The 22,354-nt window shown below is 36.3% G+C and overlaps 1 protein-coding gene across 2 annotated transcripts in view; it reads right to left on the reverse strand.

The window, feature by feature from the left end:
• Nucleotides 1–22,354, reverse strand: part of MED13 (mediator complex subunit 13) — a 109,573-nt gene that overhangs the window by 63,173 nt on the left and 24,046 nt on the right. For both annotated transcript variants that reach the window (XR_006297835.1, XM_043583871.1), the window contains exons 4-8: nt 13,266–13,411; nt 12,038–12,235; nt 10,215–10,409; nt 9,491–9,653; nt 9,188–9,298 (exon numbers count right to left, since the gene is read on the reverse strand). Coding sequence is in view for 1 of the 2 variants with exons in the window: in XM_043583871.1 (XP_043439806.1) it covers nt 9,188–9,298; nt 9,491–9,653; nt 10,215–10,409; nt 12,038–12,235; nt 13,266–13,411 (813 nt within the window). In the remaining variant the exon portion in view is untranslated. The remainder of the gene's footprint in view (nt 1–9,187; nt 9,299–9,490; nt 9,654–10,214; nt 10,410–12,037; nt 12,236–13,265; nt 13,412–22,354) is intronic.

Here is a 22,354-nt window from a genome sequence, read left to right on the forward strand (position 1 = left end):
AGAGAAAGAAATATCATAGGACTTTACTCATATGTGGAATTTAAGATACAAAACAGATGAACAGAAGGGAAGGGAAGCAAAAATAATATAAAAACAAAGAGGGGGACAAAACATAAGAGACTCTTAAATACAGAGAACTGAGGGTTGGTGGAGGAGTTGTGGGTTGGGGGATGGATAAGGAGCATTAAGGAAGACACTTGGTGGGATGAGCACTGGGTATTATACATAGGGGATGAAGCACTGGGTTAACTAACTTGGATGTAAATTAAAAAATAGAAAATTAAAAAAGAAAAAAGCAAGTTGCAGAACAGCATACATAGCAGGATTCCACTTGTATGAAAAGAAAGCAGACAGGCAGATCGTAAGTATACAGGCGCAAGGAACTCACAGCTTTTATTTCATGTGCATTATTTGAATTTTTTAAATAGCATAAAAAATTTACAAATAGCATTAAAAAACAAGCAGTAGGTTATTCCAATGTAGGAATAATCCCTTCACTGATCATCCTCTCTTTGAATACTTTCAATGACAAAGACCACATCGATTTATAAGGAACGGCATTCCCGCCATTGTCAAATAGCTCCAGTCGAAAAGAGAAAAATTATATATATATACATGCATATATATAATATGTGTATGTATGCATGTATATGTGTGTGTGTGTGTGTGTGTGTGTGTGTGTGTGTGTGTGTGTGTGTATTTTTGGGGGCGCCTGGGTGGTTCAGTCGGTTGGCATCTGACTTCGGCTCAGGCATGATCTCACAGTTTGTGAGTTCGAGCCCCGCATCCGGTTCTGTGCTGACAGCTCGGAGCCTGGAACCTGCTTCAGATTCTGTGTCTCCCTCTCTCTCTGTCCCTCCCCTGCTAGTGCTCTCTCTTTCTCGTTCTCTCTCAAAAACAAACATTAAAAACTAAAAAAATAATTTATATATATATTCAGAGAGTGAGAGAAAAGAGAGGGAGAAAGTAGGGGAGGGGCAGAAAGAGAGAATCTTAAAACAGGCTCCATGCTCAACCTGGAGCCTAAAGCGGGGCTAGATCTCAGAACGTTGAGATCATGACCTGAGGTGAAACCACCAGGAGTCAGATGCTCAACCTACTGAACCACCCAGGCACCCCAAAATAGTAATTTTAGATCAATCAAATTCAATAAAATGTTAAGATTTTTTCAAGTTTTTCAGTAAAAGAAGAGGTCTAGATGAAACAAATGTAGCAAGTAAATATGGATGGCTGATAGACAGGAGAGCACTGTCCAACTTTCTTACTTTTCTGCACATCTGAAATTTTTCACAGAATAAGATAGAACTAAAATGCAAAAAATAATAAAATGGAAATAACTGGAACAAGATTGAACTGTCCCAAAGTCCTTCTCTGTTCCATAATGAATATAGGGATACAAAGATTAGCTTTAAACTTCATGGAAAGCAAATGAGATAAATGTTTGATTAATTAACAAAAGAATTAAAATAATTTCTCAGCCAGCTGTAAGAAAAAAAGAAGACAGTCAACAATAAAAGCAGGAAAGGGGAAGGAAAGCAAAGTAGGGTGTGGGGGAAGCAGAATAAGAAGGTAGGAATAGATAGGTATATTGTGACAGTTATTATTCATTTATTAATTATTCAAATATTTTAGTGTCTACTATGAAAGTCTTCAAAGTATGGTCCATGAACTCTTTCAGGGTTGTATGGGGTTCAAACCATCATCATAATAGCATAAGACATTATTTGCCTTTTTCATTATGTTGATATTTAACAATGTTACAAAAGCAACGGACAGTAAACTTTTTGGCAACAGATCACGATTCAAGGCATTGGTACTATTAGTAGTAGTACTGTGTATTCTTTACCACTATACACTCATGTTTTTAAGGCCAATTTCACTTAAGAATGTCCTTCAAGAGGGGCATCTGGGTGGCTCAGTTGGTTAAGCGTTCTGACTTCAGCTCAGGTCACGATCTCTCAGTTCGTGGGTTTGAGCCCCACATCGGGCCTGTGCTGACAGCTCAGAGTCTGGAGACTGCTTCGGAGTCTGTGTCTCCCTCCTCCATCTCTGCCCCTCCCCCGTTCACACTGTCTCTCTCAAAAATAAAAAATAAAAACATTAAAAAAAATTTTTTTAAAGAATGTCCTTCAAAAGACAGTAAAAATGATTTTTTATTAAGTTTCAATCTCTGCATACACAGCTATTTTTTTTTAATGTTTATTTTTAACAGGGAGACAGAGTGTGAGCAGGGGAGGGGCAGAGAGAGAGTGAGTCACAGAATCTGAAGCAGGCTCCAGGCTCTGAGCTGTCAGCACAGAGCCCGACAAGAGGCTTGAACTCATTAACCGCGAGATCATGACCTGGGCTGAAGTCAGACACTCAACTGACTGAGCCATTCAGGCACCCCTGCATACACAGCTTTTCATATTCTACCTAAAGAAACAGGAGGGGTGCCTGGCTGGCTGGGTCGGTAGGGCATGCAACTCTTGATCTCAGGGTCATGAGTTCAAGTTTCACATTGGGTATGTAGTTTACTTAAAAAAAAAAACTCAAAAGAAACAGAAAATACACATAAAGCATTTCTGCTACATATTATGTTTTGTTTTTGAGAGAGAGAGAGAGAGATCGATCATGAACTGGGGAGGGACAGAGGATCCAAAGCAGCTCTGTACTGGCAGCAAGAGAGCCCTATGCAGGGTTCAAACTCACAAACAGTGAGAACACAACCTTAGCCAAATTTGGATGCTCAATCAACTAAGCCACTCAGGTACCCCTCTGCTACATATTATAAAATAATGGCTGATTTATGGAAAAGCCTTTATATAAGTGAGTTGTAAGCTCAACTAGCCATTTTTTTCAAGGAACACTACTTTCATTTAGGGGTGCCTGGGTGGCTCAGTCGGTTAAGTGTCTGAATCTTGATTTTGACTCAGGTTGTGATCTCCCAGTTTGTTAGTTTGAGCCCTGCTCTGCGATCTGCGCTGACAATGGGGAGCCAGCTTGGGATTCTCTGTCTCCCTCTCTCTCTCTGCCCCTCCCCTGCTCATGCGCTGGCTCTCTCTCTCACAAAAGAAATAAACTTAAAAAATGCGGTGCCTGGGTGGCTCAGTTGGTTGTGCATCCGACTTCAGCTTGGGTCATGATCTCACAGTTTGTGAGTTCGAGCCCCACATTGTGCTCTGTGCTGATAGCTCGGAGCCTGGCCCTCCCCCACTTGTGCCCTTTCTCTGTCTCTCAAAAATGAATAAATGTAAAAAAAAAAAAAATTTTTTTTTTTTAAAATAACTATTGACTGATAAACCTTAGTTAACTAGATTTGGTTATTTGGCAGACTTGGTTATTTAGGTCTCAAAATGAACATAATGAGTTTGTCATTTTAAGGAAGAATAATAAAATGTGAGCTTTTAAACAAGATTTTGAATTTGGAAAACTGTATCTGCTATAGTAAGCTTCACAGCTTCCCATACTGAAAAGATATTTCTGGTGAGATCTCTGGTGATACTAATGAATGTGATTTTTTTTTTTTTTAACACTGTAAAACAAATGTGCCAACACTCAGGATCTGCATAATGCCATGAATTGGTATTTTCCAAATGATAAATGATGTTGCAAAATCATGCATAAGTAAAAGATCCATTAGTTATTATGCAGTACAAGGATTTAATTAATATGGCTTCAGATTACACGTGAGAACTAACCTTTAAGAAACTACCATTTGTCAAATTTTGGTGTAGTATCGAAGAGTATCCACAATTACCTGAAAAAGCTACTAAAATACCCTTCTGCTTTCCAACTGCACAGCTACATGAGGCTGGATTTTCTTCACGTATTTCAACTAAGACAATATACACAAAAGACTGACTACAGAAGCAAAGGAGAATCCAGATTATCTTCTATTAAGTTCAACACTGAAGAGATTTGCAAAACTGTACAACAGTGCCACTCTTCTAATTTTTGTTTTGGAAAATAGAGTTGATTTCTATAAAAGTATTTTATTTATGTTAATATGTACTGGTCTTACTGTTATTTTTTTCAATAAATTTAATAGAGCTTGGAGCACCTGGGTGGCTCAGTCATTTGCATGTCTGACTTTGGCTCAGGTCATGATCTCGCTGGGTTTGTGAGTTCGAGCCCCACGTTGGGCTCTGTGCTGACAGCTCAGAGCCTGAAGCCTCCTTCAGATTCTGTGTCTCCTCCTGTCTCTGCCCCTCCCATGCTCATGTTCTGTCTCTCAATAATAAATAAACGTTAAAAAAAAAAATTTTTTTTTAATAATAAAATAAATAAATAAATTTAATAGAGCTTTAAAATGGCGGGGGGTGTGGGGAACCTGGGTGGCTCAGTTGGTTAAGCGTCCAACTTCAGTTCAGGTCATGATATCACAGTTTGTGAGTTCAAGCCCCCGCATCGGGCTCTGTGCTGACAGCTCAGAGCCTAGAGCCTGCTTCGGATTCTGTGTCTCCCTCCCTCTCTGCCCCCCCTCCCCCGCTCATGCTCTGTGTCTGTGTCTCAAAAATAAACAAAACATTAAAAAAAATTTTTTTTTAATTTTTCTTTTTCCCTAAAACAGGGGCGCCTCAGTGGCTCTGTCGGTTAAGCATCTGACTTCAGCTCAGGTCATGATCTCAGAGTTCGTGGATTCAAGCCTTGCATCAGGCTCTGTGCTGACAACTCAGAGCCTGGCGCCTGCTTCAGATTCTATGTCTCCCTCTCTCTCTCTGTCCCTCCCCCACTTGCACTTTTTCAAAAATAAAAACATTAGAAATTTTTTTTTGATATTGCTAAAATAGATATAAGTAAATATAATCCACATAAATAAAAGCACTTTGTGTCCTCAATAATTTTTGAGAGCACAGATGAGTGATGAGACCAAAGTTTAAGAATCAGTCAAGTTACACAAGGCATTAAGGAGGATAGTATCTCCAATAATCTGAGGTGAACTATATTCCAAGTATATAAGGGATACGAAAAGTACACAGCCATAAATTCATTTACCCTTCTAAAAGGGTAAGAAACTATTAATCTGGGACAAGAAACTATTAATTTGGGATATATACGAATAGTAGTGACTCTCTAAAATTTTGGTAACATTAAGTCACAGCCCCTTTCTTCTATACAGACCGTTTCCTTAAAGCTAGTCTGTTTTAGAGAGCAAATGAATTTCATAATAGAACTCAACCAATTTGGGGAACTGTCCTAAAAAAAAAAAAGTCGTGTTTTTAAAGCAAAATTCAAGATGATCTAAAGAATGATCCCTTTAGATTCTTTTCCTATTGATTAACTCCCAGTATTTCAGGAAATTTATTTGGAATTTATTGTATTACTTTCTATTTATATAGCTTGCTAAATGCTTATTTTCTCAAGAACATTCTACCAGACTAAAGCTTAATTTCAATAAATGTGTAATATTTAATCTCATTAATAACTGAAAAATGCCAACTGAAGCAATCTTGTGCTTTTTGCTTACTATAAGAGCAAAATATAATTTTGAGGACAGTTTCTCAGATCAGTGAAAGCACAAGAAAAAACAGCACTCCTATACGTAAAAAGTGGGAGTAAAATGGTAGGATCTTCCTGAATTCACAAAAGGGTTTAAACAGCTCCCCCCCACCCCCCCAGCTCTGTATCACACCACCCACCTCATTTTTTTCCTTCCTAGCCCTGCATCACTCCTAAATTTTTTTTTTTTAATTAAAAATTCTTTTTTTTTTTTTTTAAGTAATTATCTATCCCATTAATGTATAGGCTTCGTAATAGCAGGAGCCTTACTGACTAGTGTATCTGAGCCTAGGACATCTCCTATCATAGAATAAGTGTTTAAAAAAATCTAATAATTAATAGTCAAAGAAGTATTATTTTTATAAAAGTAAACACAAACAAACTTTTTGAAACAACCTATTTGTCCATCAAATCCAAATGATTAAACACACCATGGGGTACCTTCCATTCAGTAAAATACCAAGAAATTTTTTTTTTTTTAATGTTTATTTTTGAGAGAGACAGAGACAGAATGCAAGTGGGTTAGGGGCAGAGAGAGAGAGGGCGACACAGAATCCAAAGCAGGCTCCAGGCTCTGAGCTGTCAGCACAGAGCCCGACGCGGGGCTCCAATTCACAAGCTGTGAGATCATGACCTGAGCCAAAGTCGGATGCTCAACTGACAGAGCCACCCAGGGGCCCCAAGAAATTTTTAAAAATAATATGGCAGATCCACAAGTAACTAAAATGGAAAGACTGAAGGTACATTAAGTGAAAAAAATTAGCTGTCAAATACATCAGTATTATATTTGTGTGTTGAGAAGAAAAACACATACACATAAAAAACTACAGAAAAACCACGGAAAGATAATACCTTATTGGCAAGTAGTCAATTCTAGGAAGAGGTAGTAGAGAGATTAAGAGTGGTCATGGGTAACTTCTTCTCTATTTAGAGGGTTTAGAGGGTTTCTATGACTTCTAGGACTAGAAGGACAGTAAGATGAAGATAGTATCCATCACCAGATCAAAGAAGCCTGGGATGCTGTTACAACATTAGTGGGATCTGCTCAGTGGACCACGGAAGACGAGGCTATTAATGGGTCGCAGAACTGCTGCTGGAATGGACTCAAAAGAAGGGTGGGGAAATATGCCGGCTTCTTTCCTCATTTCATGAACCAATCTTTTGTTAGTGCCTACCTTAGCCAAATCCAGAAAACAACTGGGCCTAGTCAAATCATCACTTTAAACTTATACAATGTTATTTGTCATTTATAGCTCAATAAAGCCGGGGGCAAAAAAAAAAAAAAAAAAAAAACACACAAAAAAAACAAAAAATCACCACCATGTAAAAAGCAAAGGAGCCTAGGAAATGTAATACCCTGCAATACAGAACAGAGTAGGGAAAAGGCAGGGATAGATCTGACAGCAAACTGGCTGACTAGCACAGTCAGTTACCAATGTGTGCCCTACTTCCTATATTCTGTGGCAGCAGACAATACATATGGTAGCTCAAAATCTACTTTAAGTCTTATTGAAGAATTAAATAAGAGAACCTGATTTGAGGGACGTGGAGGGGAATTAGAAGTACGGAATACAATAGGGGGTGAGGGGTGGGGGTAAAAGATTAGAAACACTGTTACATCCTAGAGGGGCAAATTTACCAAAACAAGTCACGTGTATGGTCACGTGTATGGATTATATAAAATTTCATTATATCAATTCCCTCTATGCCTGGGAAGAATTTCTGGAAATATGAGACAAAGTTTTTAAGAAATAAAAGTTCAGCTCAGAGACCAAGAATTAAATTTATACTACCAACCAATATGCATTTTGAGTGTCTTCTTCTAAAACCATTTTTTTTAAAAATGTGTATTTATTTTGAGAGTATGCATGTGCGAGTGGAGGAGGGGCAGAGAGAGAGAGAGAGAGAGAGAGAGAGAGAGAGAGAGAATCCCAAGCACACTCCACACTGTCAGTGCAGAGCCTGACACAGGGCTCAATCCCACGACCCTGAGATTAAGACCTGAGCCAAAATCAAGAGTTAGACGGTTAACTGACTGAGCCACCCAGGCAGGCATCCCATTCTAAAACCATTTTAGACAAATATACCTAAAACCCACATCTTTCAAAAAGAATAAAACAAAAGTCTAGGTCAGCAACTAAAAAAGAATTGCTGCTTGATAAAAATGCCAATATATGGAAAGAAAAGCCTAACTTCATTCAAGCACTTTACACTTTACTGGTCTTAGACCAGAAATTGGCAAACTTTTCCTATAAAGGACCAGATGGCAAATATTTTAGGCTCCAGAGGCCATATAGTCTATGTTGCAACTACTCAATTCTGTGAAAGCAGCCATAGCTGACATGTAAATGAACAGGTGTGGCTCTGTTCCAGTAAATCTTTATGGACATTAAAATCTGAATTTCATAGAAGTTTCACATGCACAAAATATTCTTTGATTTTTTCCCCATCTATTTAAAATGTAAAAGCCACTCAGCTCACAGGCCATATGAAAACAGGCAGTGAACCTAATGTGACCAATAGATCACAGTTTGCTGATCTCTGGTATCAGACAAATATGTGATGGAGCTCTACATTTTAAGACTAGGTTTGGGTCTTAAAACCACCCAAGTGGCTGTGGTATTTAACCATTTTAAACTGTTAAACAAGAGCTAATCTGTCCATATTTTTATTCCAACCTATCAGCAACAGAAACAAGTTTTTAACAAAGTTGTCAGACATTACACAGTCTCTAATCCAAAGAATCTATGTAAATACATTTAATCTACACAAAAACATACCAAAGCACTTCAGAGTCTGTCACAGTAATCAAACAGAGCTAATATAAGAAAAACCTTGGCCCTAACATACAAGTATTCCATTCCTTTGGCTCACATCTGTGACAAAAGAGTGGCTAAGTATTAGCTCACAAGTTCTGGTAAGGGATGCCAATGTCATTATTATTATTATTATTATTATTATTTTTTTTTTTTACAAGACTGCAAACGCATCTTTCATATTAGAATAAATTAATAAACTTTAGGCAATATAATCTGAAAGCCTCTGATAACCAAATCTCATCAAAGTTTCCAATATATAAATACAACTGCCAAAAGAATTCCAAGTTCATCCATTCTTCTACCAATCTTTAACCAATACAGTTTATTAGAAAGCTTGTACTTTTATAGTACAGCTTCAATCCCTTGCAGAATCGTTTTTTCTGATCTTATTTCAGCATTTCTTTCACATATAATTTGCCCAAAAGGATGTTATAAGAAATTTCTGCACAAAACCCAAAACCATATTTACCATAAAAAGGATCGCAGAAACTTTCATCTAGTGTATCATATATCATCTTTTTTATGAGAACCCATGGGAGAAATTTCTCCAGCCCAGTGCCATCTATGAACTCTTTTCAAGAGACTTCTGTGCTTTTACCTTATAGATACTACATATACCATAATCCAGTATAAAATTCTCTTTTATTTAGCTGTAAAACCAAGCCTTCACAGTTCAGCTCTGGTAAGGACTATGGCATACATTTGTATGTACTTGCATAATCAGTTCCAAATTATTAAATTTTTTTCCCCTCAAATTTTCTTTTGAAAACAATCCTAACACACTATGTTTAGGTAAGCTAGCTAAAACTGAGACGCATTCAGTAGCATAAGAAGCTACAACACACAAATATATAGGCATCAATCAACTGGGGGGTTGGGGGTACTACCTCAAACAGCTGCAATTTGTTCTTTGTGTTGCTTCTACAAAATCCCAGGATGCTATTTTATCAGGTATCTCTTCTTCAGATAGACCACCTGATGAAGCTGAATATTTCCTCCTAAGATTTGAAATTATAAAATTCTTTAGAATTCATGAAGTTTCCCATAACCGTGAATTAAGCATTAAAATTGAATTTTTAAAAAGTTTTTAAATTAAAGCCATACAAACGACTGTTTATACTTTAAACATCTTCTATTTATAAAGTAACTACCAACATGCAATTTTTAAACTTGAAAATGAAAACACATACTTGTTCTGTGCTCTGTTCATATTGCACTCTTGCCAAACTCTATCCACCACATGATTTGCTAATTTTCTGGGTATTTTCCCACCATGGTGGCTAGTACTATCAGAGTTGAAGCCATCAGATACTGAAGAAAATTTGACCCACTTCTGGGCTGACTGAGGATCAACTGAAAACAAACCAAAAAGAATAGGCTATAGGAGAATAAAAGTAGATTTAAAGTAACATTATTTGTGGGTTTTTTTTTTTGTTTTTTACTTGTTAATTTGTGTTACAACATACTCCACTGTTATCTGGTAGGTCTACTTATATTTTGAAGCAAAAAAGCATGCTCCTCTACTTAAAACACAGAAAGCTAAAAATCCGAACAGAGGATGTAAACTTGATGGTAGTGTTATATCAGTGTTGACTTCCTGAGGATTAAATGGTAGTTATATAGGACAGTGTTCCTACATTTGGGAAATACGGAGTACTTACGCATAATGGGGCATCGTGTCTGTAGCTCATTCTCAAATGGTTCAGAAAAAGACCAATGATAATGAATGTATACATACAAAAAGGGTGATGGAACAAATGTTTACAGTTTGGGAATCTGAATGAGGGAGTTCTTTGTATTGTACATGCAAACTCTTCAATAAGTCTCAAATTACTTCGAAACAATTTTTTAAATGTTGATGTATTCAAAATAACAGATACGTAACTAGTGCTAATCAAACAGATCAGTAAATACCTGTTTGGACTTCCTCAGGAGATGTAGGTGGTGTAAGAGTAACTGAAGACATAGCAGGATCTCTTGTGGAAGCAGGCACTTGGTGGACACCCAAGCAAGAAGCTGAACAATGAGAGGATCCCACAGAGCTAGGAGTGGGAATGTCTGACTGAGGGACTAGAACAAAGCATGCTGGGTAGATCATTCGGACACCAGCTGAAAGGCAAAAATAATAGGCAAGAAAATCAATTACCACTGTGATTGTAGTGGGATTAGTTTCACTCAAAAGTACTGTAATGGAAAAGTACATACGATTATATAATGTTTAAATAAAATTAAAATATATTTAATATATTTTTATAAACATATGCTCCTTTTGGCATAAAGTTTTTCTGGAATAAACCAGGAGAAGCTCTTAATACCTTCAATGGTTACCTTCAGTAACCTAGAAGAAACTTAGAAGAAAGCAGCTTTCTCTTTTCATTTTTGGATTTTCTAACCATGAGTATTACTTTTAAATCTTTACTTGCAAATTTGACAAATTATATTGTGTACTACTTTTAAAGAATTTTTAAGTTTAACAACAGGTAATCTGGGCACTCAATAATGGACCAGGGGCACATGGGAGGCTTGTTCAGTTAAGCTTCCAACTTTGGTTCAGGTCGTGATCGCATGGTTCATGAGTTCAAGCCCCATGTCAGGCTCTGCACTGACAGCACAGAGCCTGCTTTGGATTTTCTATCTCCTTTCTCTGTACCTCCCCCACTTGTTCTCACTCTCTCAAAAATAAACATTAAAAAAAGGAATTATGGGCCATCTTCTGCTTTCTTCTTTATATATCTCTTTTTATGAAAACCTAATATGTTTATGCTTTGTTTCTGGTTTTGTCACAACTACTCTGGCAGAAATGCATTTACTGAAATTCAATACTGGTATTCCTTTTATTTAAAAAACTCAAGGCAATTTTCATATACATAACATTCCCATAAGACTCCATTAAACACTGTTGCAAACTCTAATACTAATTATCTGCTCAATTATACATTCTCCACAACCTCCCATCTTCATCCCATTGTTAGGCTTGGCTGTGTGACCTGCATGCAATATAGACCAGACTCCAACAGAAGCTTAAAACAGAAGCAGCCTCTCTTTTTTTCTGCCCTTTGCCTCAAGATTAGCATGTCCCAAATAATAGTTTATCTTGTTAATCTGGGTCCCTAAATGAGAAGACACAGGGTAGAGTCAATATGAAAAGAGTTGACCTGGGCAGAGCAGATCACACCCACAAGTTCTTTAGGTACATTTTCTACCTTTTAAAAGTTATCAGAGGCAACAGTTTTAAGAAATGTGAAAATACTACATAACACAGGTTGTCAACTTTCCAGCTTCCAAATGTTATTTATTCACAATTATTTTCTTTGCAATGATAAGCTTTGCAAGCTTACCTCTAGGTGAAATATGTTTCCTTGCCCCAATGACTTTGGCATGGCAAAGTGACTAGTTCCGCCTAATGGAGTGTGAGCAAATGTAACATACATCATATCCTAGCAGAAGCTTTAAATACACTTACATGATACACTCAGTCCTTATTATTCCTCTGTTCTTGTAAGAACAGCATGTCCCAGATACTGGGTACTCATTGAACCTAGGCTGCAGAATGAGAAGATACAAGGAGCCAAACCACAACCAAGCTGCAGTCTTTATGTAATGTGAGGAGAAAATAAAGGAAAAATGTTTAATGTTGAAAGCCACTGAGGTATATGAATTGTTTATTATTCAACAAAATCTAACTAATACATATAGTCACATATTTTTCCCTTAGAATTAATACTCAGAATCCATACCAACAAGAACTTCTACTGCAGCTAAAGAATCATCTTCCCAATCCATATCTTCCTGTTTTTCTTCGGACATCTCCTTTAAGCAAGATGAGATAGGATAGAACTGTTTCCATTCACCAATCAATTTTTTTGTAGCTGAATCAGACATCTTGAATGCTTGTCCTGTGAGTGTGCCATTTAGTCCAAATGGGCTTAAGATTACTAGAAACCCAAGAGACATGAAGTAAGTAACTAAAGACTGTTACACCAAATAAGATCACACAGAATAGTCTGACAAGTAACTGTGCAATTCTAAAAAAGAAAAGGAAACCCAAAATGATCATTCCAGAGAAAATTCACTGTATTTCATTATTGTGAAGATAAACCACAATATTGAATTTATTATAAAATCTTAAAATTTAGGGGTGCCTGGGTGGCTCAGTCATTTGAGTGTCTGACTTCAGCTCAGGTCATGATCTCACGGTTCGTGAGTTCAAGCCCCGCATCAGGCTCTGTGCTGACGGCTCAGAGCCTGGAGCCTGCTTTAGATTCTGTGTCTCCCTCTCTCTCTGCCCCTTCCCTGCTCGTGCTCTGTCTTTCTCTGTCTCTCAAAAATGAATAAACGTTAAAAAAAAATTTTTTTTTAAATTTTAAATCTTAAAATTTCGTTCACTCAAAAATCTCACATAGACAGAATTTCAACATGAGTTGGGGATATATGTACATCCTTCAACTTCTCTTGATTTCTACTAAGAAAGCAATTTGAGAAAACAAAACAATGTGTGTGTATACTTATTATGTACTGCCACGTAAATTTTAAAAAAGGAAATACTAGGCTTAGAATTAAAACAAGAACACACTGCCAGCCCTTAAAAATAAATCAGCAATCGTGTATAAATATTATTAAAGTCCCTGTGTACCAACATTAAAAATGGCTTATGTGACTGCACACAAAAGATGACCTTGAAAACATGAACATGTATATCTGCTAAATGCTATTTAAAAGAACACTTTAAAATATACTTTCATGTATAAAAATTTTTTCAAATAATATTTGTATTAAAAACTTGCTTCATTGACTTGTTTTCACTGACTTAAAACTCTAATACGGAAGAAGAAAATAAACTACATTAGAATCATCGCTAGGCTAAAGATCAGGGGAATTCTCATTAATTCCAAAATTTAAGATTACCAACTATAATAAGAATTTTCCTGAGACAAATGAAATATCTAAGCCAATAAAATAATCTACCTTGAAATGGACTATTAGACTGTTGAGCAAGGGTGATATGCTCTTCACTAAGAAGGTATACAGGTTGATGTTGGTTAATTTCCACACTGGTACAAACATTGCTGTCTCCATGCAAGAAAAAGGTGAAAGAGCAGGACAAGTGTTCACTAATAAAGAAGAAAAAGTTATATTTTAGTGATGATTAATAGCCAAAAAATAAGTTAACTTGCTTTTCTTTATTAATAAGTTATACTACAAAAACGCACATTCTCTTTAACCCAGAAATTCTACTTCATCATCTGAAGGGGAGAAAAAAAACAAAACAAAAAAACATCACAGATAAGAGCCAAGATTTAGTTTTAAGAAATGTTCTTCATAGCACTGTTTACAGTAGAAAGAACTAAATAAAGGAATCAGTAAACAAGTTAGGTACACCCACACATACCATTATAATATAGCCACCAAAATAAGTATAGGTAGAGTAAAAGGGGAGTGAGTTTAATGGAAAGGACAGGCTACCAAAATGGTATAATCTCAATTTTTTAAAAAAAGGTTCCCTCGGTGAAAAAAAATCTAGGCGTGCAATAGAATTAAGGATGACCTAATTTTTATTTTTGTTTATTTTCTCTTCTATATGAGAAATTAAATACAACTATATTTTCTCATTTTTTTATTTCTGAAATTGGGCTGCATACCATTAGTCAAGCATTTAATGTACTGCCCTCCCCTGGCCCCCAATGATAAGGTACTTTAAAGCCATGATGGGTCTCACAATTGAAGGCATCCTAGAATCAAAGTTATATGCAGAACATCTTATGATATTTAGATATGGCTGGTAAAATGAAAGTTCCCAAGAGGAAAGCACATGTATCCTTATGATAAAACTTAGAAAGGTCAAATGGCCCAGAAGATGAGACTGTACATTAAGAAGAATCCACTTTTCTTATTTCTTCTCCACACATTTATCTTAAGAATTTGTCTTAAAGAACTAGTTCTTTAAAATATAACCATTAATAAACTAAAAACCTGTTGTATATTTCTATAAACCCTCCTGAATTATTTCTGGACAAGTAAAGGACACAATAAATTAAGTTATATTAAAAGTAATAATAGAGCTAAGAAAGTGGGAAAACAAAAAGTCAGAAGGAGGTGAAGAGTAACGCAGAGCTGATAATTTCTTCATTACACACACACACACACACACACACACACACACACACACACACACACACACACACACCACGGAGGCAAAAGATTGTCTGAAGCTGATAAAAATAGCAAGAAACTGAAATTTAAGCATATCACTCAAGTTAAAAAGATAACCAACAGAAAAACTGACAAAAATACAACTAATAAAGCAAATCATCTTTCATGGTAAAAAATCAGATACTGTCTAAAGTCAGTTAATCAAGGCCTAGAGGTATAAGCATCGCTGGAATTATGGCAGTAACCACCAGAAGTAGTAAGCAAAAAAGTTAAAACACGAAAAATAGAAAACTAAACCTGGTTACTTCTAGGGAATTGTACTGTTTAAATTATATTAATTTTACCTTCTTAAAAATTATGAATTCTACAATGATTACTGTATCTTTCCCCACCCCAGTAGCTTCTGTTGCTTTTTTTTTAAAAACAAATTTACTTTTGGAATAACTTTAAGTTTACTGAAAAGCTGCAAAAGTATCACAAAGAGTTCTCATATACCCTTTACCCAGTTTGCCCTAAAGTTAAACATTTCACATAATCATGCTACATTTGTCAAGCAGGTAATTAACGCCAGTACATTAATTCCAGTCATTTTGGATTTTCCACTTATGGCATTTTTCCTTTTCAGGATCCAATCCAAGATACCACACTGCATTTAACCTCCCTCCCCTGCCTTACTGACACATTATTGATAAAGCCAAACAGTTTTTTAACAGGAAATAAAAGTATCTGAACTATTTTAATATATTAAGCTTGTTTCTCATCTGACTGAAAGACTAATCCTATTGGAACAGCTACTGCTTGAGTAATTACAAAGCCTACAGACATTTGCTTTGGAGTAAGAGTAAAATCTAAAATAATCACCAAGATAAGAGTCTTAACTAATAACTTTGAAAACTGTCCTTCCAAAGGCAGACCGTTGCTAATGCCCATTTAAAGTAAACTCAATTTTATTATTGTTTTCCAGCAGTATTTTCCAGCACTGGTAAGGTACCTACACTGTAAAACATACAAAAAACCTACCAAACATAAACCTAACTCCAAATGCTTAAAGCACCCACCCACATTCAAAAGAACTCTGCATTAAACTTAGTTTAATATTCAGATCTAAGCTACCAAGTGAAAGCAAGTATTATTCCTTTATTCAACAAATATTTTATGGCTAAGCACATGGCACTATGCTAAGCACACATTTAAGTTATGCTAAGTGCTATAAAAAAAGGTACAAGATGCTATGAGAATGTCTTAAGATATGAAGAATATCTTCTAGATAATGAAAATAAACTTTAATTCCTAAGCAGAAAAGAATCAACTTGGTACCCTGGGTAACAACATAAAAGTTATTCTTATGTTTCATGGTACCTATTTCTTCCCCAACCTCATCTCTTTACTAGTCTTCCTTTATAATACTTTCCCTTCTCCCTCAACTGGTCTCTCTGCAGTTCCTTAAACATACCAGGCCTTTATACCTACTGTTACTCAATCTGAAACACTCTACACATCTACATTCACCTTCATTAGGTTTTTTGTTCAGATACCTCATAGGTGCAATCTTCACTGACCACCCTACTTTAAACTGACCCACAATTCCTCTTCTGGGATTGATTTTGTTTGGCTAAGAAATCACAATCTAACGTGTTACACAGTTTATTTCTTATAGTCGTCCCAGAACATAAGCTCTAAAGGAGGAAGAATTTGTCTCCTTTGTTCAATGTTGTATCCTCAGATTTCAGAATAGGTCCTTAACACATAGTAGGTATGCACTAAATACTATAGGATAAATTCTGTATCTGAGCTACTTATTTCTTTTTTTAAAAATATTTATTTTGAGGGAGAGAAAGAGCATGTGAGGGAGGGGCAAGGAGAGATGGAGAGATAGAATCCCAAGCAGGCTCCACACTGTCAGCACAGACGGACACAGGGCTCCAACTCACGAACCACAAGATCCTGACTTGAACCGAAATCAAGAGTCAGAGGTTTAACCGACTGAGACAGCCAGGCATCTCCTGAACCACTCATTTCTAATCAAACATTCCTTTTCTTATCAAGTCTGTACCTATATAGCTGTCCAAGCCAGACATGTAAATCACACTAAACTTTTCTTTTTTCCTAAACTCCCTATAATTAACTAAACCATCAGCAATTCCTACTGATTCTATTTCTTTAAGAATCTATGATTTGTCAATTGTCTTTTTAAGGTCTAAATAACTATTAAAATCTCTAATTTATCTTTTCACTGCTGCCAGCAATCTTCCTAAAAATTAATTCTGATCACGTAACTGACAGGCTCAAAATCAATAGTTCCCCAATGCCTTAAGGACTGAAAACAACAACAAAAAAATACCTTAGCACAGCACTTTAGACCCTTCAGAATCTGATCCTTGCCTAACTCTCCAGGCAGAGGTATTTAATCCACTAAGAACCCCTCCTTTGTTTACCCCGAATTCCTCCTGACTTCATCATTCTCCAACACTCCTTTAAACATTATCTCTGTGTTCCTATAATAGTCTATGCTTATCATAGTATTTATTATAACACTACTATTACTTATTTAACTAATTGAATTCCTGACATGTTGTAAATTCCTTGATAGAAAAACTGTAACTTTAATATTTGTAGAAAATTGAGTTATTGGCCCCAATTCTTCATTCTTCTTTCAATTCTTTAATCACAGTAAAAAACACAACATAAAATGTATCATCTTAACCATTTTTAAGTGTGCTGTTCAGTAATGTTAAATATATTCCTATCATTCTGAACTAGATCTCCAGAACTTTTCATTATGTAAATCTGAAATTACACCCATTAAACAACAATTCCCTCTTTTTACATCATCTCAGTCCCTGGCAATCACCATTCCACTTTCTGTTTCTACAAATTTGAGTACTTTTCTTTTTTTAAGAAGGCTCCACATGCAGAGTGAAGCCCAACGTGGGGCTTGAACTCATAACCCTGAGATCAAGACCTGAGCTGAGATCAAGAGTTGGACACTTAACCAAGCAAGCCACTCAGGCACCCAGAATTTGACTACTTTAGATCTACTTCATGTAAGTAGAGTCATACAGTTTTTGTCTTTGTGACTGGCTTTTTTCACTTAGCATTAATATCAAGGTTGATACATGGTGTAGCATGTGACAGGATTCCTTTCCTTTTACATGGTAAATAAAAATCCACTGTGTACATAACACATTTTGCTTAACCATTCATCCATCAATGGACATTTGGGTTGTTTCTACCTCTTGGCTATTGGGAAAAGTGCTGCTATGAACATGGGTGTGCAAATCTCTTCAAGATCCTGCTTTCCTGTAGTCATCAAGATAGTATGGTACTGGCACAAAAACAGACACATAGATTAATGGAACAAAATAGAAAACAAAAAATGGACCCAAACTATACGGTCAACTAATCTTCAGCAAAGCCGGAAAGAATATGCAATGGAAAAAAGACAGTCTCTTCAACAAAAGGTGTTGGGATTGGTGGACAACAACATACAGAAGAATGAAAGTGGAACATTTTCTTACACCATACACAAAAATAAATTCAAAAGGGATGAAAGACCTAAATGTGAGACAGGAAACCATCAAAATCCTAGAGAAGAACATAGGCAGCAACCTCTCTGACACTGGCCATAGCAATCTCTTACTAGACACATCTCCAGAGGCAAGCAACACAAAAGCAAAAATGAACTACTGGGACTTCATCAAGACAAAAAATCTTCTGCATGGCGAAGAACACAATCAACAAAACTAAAAGGTAACTGTTCAGAATGGGAGGAGATATTTGCAAACAATATATTGGATAAAGGGTTAGTATCCAAAATCTATAAAGAACTTATCAAACTCAACACCTAAAAAAAACAAATAATCCAGTTAAGAAATGGGCAGAACAGGGCACCTGGGTGGCTCAGTTAAACATCTGGCTTCGACTCAGGTCATGATCTCACAGTTCATGAGTTTGAGTCCCACATCAGAAGAGCTCGAGTCCCTCTTCAGGTGAGCCCTGCTTTGCTCTTTCTCTTTCATTCTTTCTCTCCACCCCCCTCCACCCAGGACTCTCATCTCTCTGCCCCTCACTCACTTGTGCTCTCAAAAAAAAGGGGGGGGGCGCAGAACGCATGAACAGACATTTTTCCATAAAAGACACACAGATGGCTAACAGACACATGAAGAGATGCTCAACATCACTCATCATCAGGGAAATACAAATCAAAACTACAATGAGGATCATCTCACACCTGTAAGAGTAGCTAAAATTAACAACACAGGAAACAACAGATGTTGGCAAGGATGCAGAGAAAGGCAAACCTTCTTACACTACTGGTGGGAATGCATACTGGGGCAGCCACTCTGGAAAACAGTGTGGAGGTTCCTCAAAAAGTTAAAAATAGAACTACCCTACAATCTAGCAATGGCACTACTAGGTATCTACCCAACGGACACAAAAATACTAATTCAGAAGACACACCTCAATGTTTACAGCAGCATTATCAACAATAGCCAACTATGGAAAGAGCCCAAATAGCCATCTACTGATGAATGGATAAAGATATGGTTTATACATACATACAATGGAATATTACTCAGCCATAAAAAACAAGAATGAAACCTTGCCGTTTGCAATGATGTGGATGAAGCTAGAGTGTGTTATGCTAAGTGAACTAAGTCAAAGAAAAATACCATATGATTTCCCTCATGTAGAATTTAAGAAACAAAACAGGTGAACATGGGAAAAAAAGAAAGGCAAAACATAAAACAGACTCAGCTACAGAGAATAAACTGAGGATTGCTAGAGGGGAAGTGGGTGGGGGAATGGGCTAAATGGGTGATGGGTATTAAAGAGAGCACTTGTCATGATGAGCAATGGGCGTTAAATGTGAGAAATCACTGAATTATACTCTTGAAACAAATATTACACTACATGTTAACTAACTAGAATTTAAATAAAAACTTGAAAAAGAAAAAAGACAAGATCCTGCTTTCAATTCTCTTAGAAGTAGTATTACTGGATCATGTAGTTCTATTCTTAATTTTTTGAGGAACCTCCATAAGGTTTTCCAGAGCAGTTGTAGCATTTTACAATCCCACCAAGAGTGCACCAAGGGTTCCTATTTCTCTACCCTCACTAACCTTTGTGATTTTTTTTTTAATAGTAGCCATCCTAGCAGATGTGAGGTGGTATCTCATTGTGGTTTTGACTTGCATTTCTCGGATTTGTAATGTTGACCATCTTTTTTTTTTTTTTAATATGCTTATTGACCCTCTGTATATCTTCAAAATGTCTTTTCAAGCCTTTTGCCCATTTTTAAATTGGGTTACTTGACTTTTTGTTGTTGAGTTGTAGTTCTTCATACATGCTGGATATTAATGCCTTAACGGATATATGATTTGCAAACATTTTCTCCCAATCCATAAATTGCCTTTTCACTGATTATGTCCACTGATGCACAAAGGTATTTAAGTTTGATATAGTTCAGTTGTCTATGTTTGCTTTTGTTGCCTATGCTTTTGATGTCATAACCAGGAAATCATTAGCAAATCTGAAGTCATAAAGCTTTCTCCCTATTTTCTTCTACAAGTTTTATTGTTTTAGGTCTTATTTAGATTTTTAATCCATTTTGAGTTCATTTGTGTATGTAAGACAAAGGCCAACTTAATTCTTTTACCTGTGGATACTAAGTTTTCTCACCATTATTTATTGAAGAAATGCTCTTTTCCCCAGAGTGGTACTGCCATCCTTGCAAAGATCATTTGAATACATACATACAAGCTTATTTCTGGACTTTCTATTCCATTGATTTACATGTCTGTATGCTAGGACCACACTGGGTTTTGTTTTAAAATTTGTTAATGTTTATTTATTTTTGAGCGTGAGCATGAGCCAGGGAGGAGCAGAGAGAGAGGGAAACACAGAATCCAAAGCAGGCTCCAGGCTCCAAGCTGTCAGCACAGAGCTCGACACAGATCTCAAATCCACAAACTGCGATCATGACCTGAGATGAAGTCAGATGCTTAACCGACTGAGCCACCCAGGCGTCCCAATATCACACTGTTTTGATTACTATAGCTTTGTAATAGGTTTTGCTCACCCTTTTTTTTGTTTTAAAAGATTTTAAGTAATCTTTAAACCCAATGTGGGGGTCAACTCACAACCACAAGATCAAGAGTCGCGTGCCTCACCAACTAAGCCAGCCAGGGACTCCACTCACCCTCTTTTATCCAGGCTTTTTGGTGTGACATTGTAGTTCCTCCCATTAGAGGTGAAATATACCTCCCCAACCTGACTCAGGCTTGCTTTGTACTTGCTTTGGCAAGCAGAAGCTTAAAACATGCATATGCAGTCTGGATTGCCCTTCAGTGCTTCTTTCATTCCCATGAGAATTATATAAAATATACCTCTACCCAACCTGCAGTTCACAGTGTGGACTAGATTGGCTAACCCCTAGTTGACGAGCAGACACGTTACTGAAAACACAGAACTACTGTTACACCTCCATGTTTTGGGAGTGGTTTGTTACACAGCAATGGCCAATACAGAAACTGGAACCAAAAGTGAGGTGCTACCATGACAGAAATCTAAATATGTGGCACTAACTTTAGGATGAGATTAGCAAGAAACATGGCACTGAAAACTGATGAAGAAATTATTATAGGGGGCTGGGAAAATGATGATCCATGTTATGTAATGGAGAAATACATCATAGAACTGTTGCCTGAAATAATCTAGAAGACAGAAAATATACCTAATGAATTTACAGAGTTGGGAGAACAGATCAAGTCAGAATGTAATCTGATTGTTACTAGCTATACTTCATAAGGTACTAAAAGACAGAGATAAGCTCAGGAAAAAACTTGATGGTTTGCAAGCATAATTTATAAAGATACAGACAACCCAGAAACTGTAGGCTAGAAAATAATACTATTCATCAACAAAGTGATGGTGTGGCCTATATATAACACTGCTTCAAGGAAAACACAAGGTCAAGAGTGTGATTCTAATACCCTTTGTTAAAAATACATGATTCTTGATACCAGTTGAAACATTAAGATTTTTAAATATTACTCCTAGGCCTCAATACATTTTTCTCAAAGAAGGTATCTAAAGTAAACAAGTATATATGCAATATTTTGTTACTATATGTGGGAATACATAGATAGCCATATTTGTACTTTTCTTTCTTTGTCCTCTTTCCTGACACAGTTCTTCTATAATTGTTAAGGCTGAGTAATAGGGCATATAAATATAATTTCTAAACAGCATTTTTGTCTTAGCCAACCATTAATGTTTAATTTCTGAGAGAGATTGGCCCATTTTAAAACAGGCAGATAATTTTCAAAGCATTTCTATCTCTAAACAATAAAAAAAGGACAAAATGCTAAAAAAAAAAAAAAAACTTAAGAAAATTCATATTCAACTGGTTAGAATGACTATATATATATTTTTTACCATTACAAGGTTTTTTGCGTTTTTTAAATTTTTTAAATTATTTAATTTAAAATAAAAATAAATATTTTTGAGAGAAGGGGTGGGGGGTGTAGAGAGAGAGGGAGACAGAATCCAAAGCAGACTCCAGGCTCTGAGCTGTCAGCACAGAGCCCAACGTGGGGCTTGAACCCACGAACCATGAGATCATGACCTGAGCCGAAGTCAGACGCTTAACTGACAGAGCCACCCAGGCGGCCCATTTTGGGGTTTGTTTTTTTTTTTTTTTTTTTTTTTACGGGATTTTCAGGAAACTTTAGAAGACAAATATTTCTCAATAAATGAGACAAAATTTACGAGTTTACTGCGGAATTACTAAGAATACTTACATCAAAAAAAATATTAAGTGACTCTAGCAAGAATTACACAAAGAAATTGTAATTTGGTAAGTTTTAAAGATCAATTAAGTATTTTACAAAAATGATTAC

Source organism: Prionailurus bengalensis, chromosome E1 (assembly GCF_016509475.1).
Source record: "Prionailurus bengalensis isolate Pbe53 chromosome E1, Fcat_Pben_1.1_paternal_pri, whole genome shotgun sequence".
In the NCBI taxonomy this organism is placed as follows: Eukaryota; Metazoa; Chordata; class Mammalia; order Carnivora; family Felidae; genus Prionailurus; species Prionailurus bengalensis.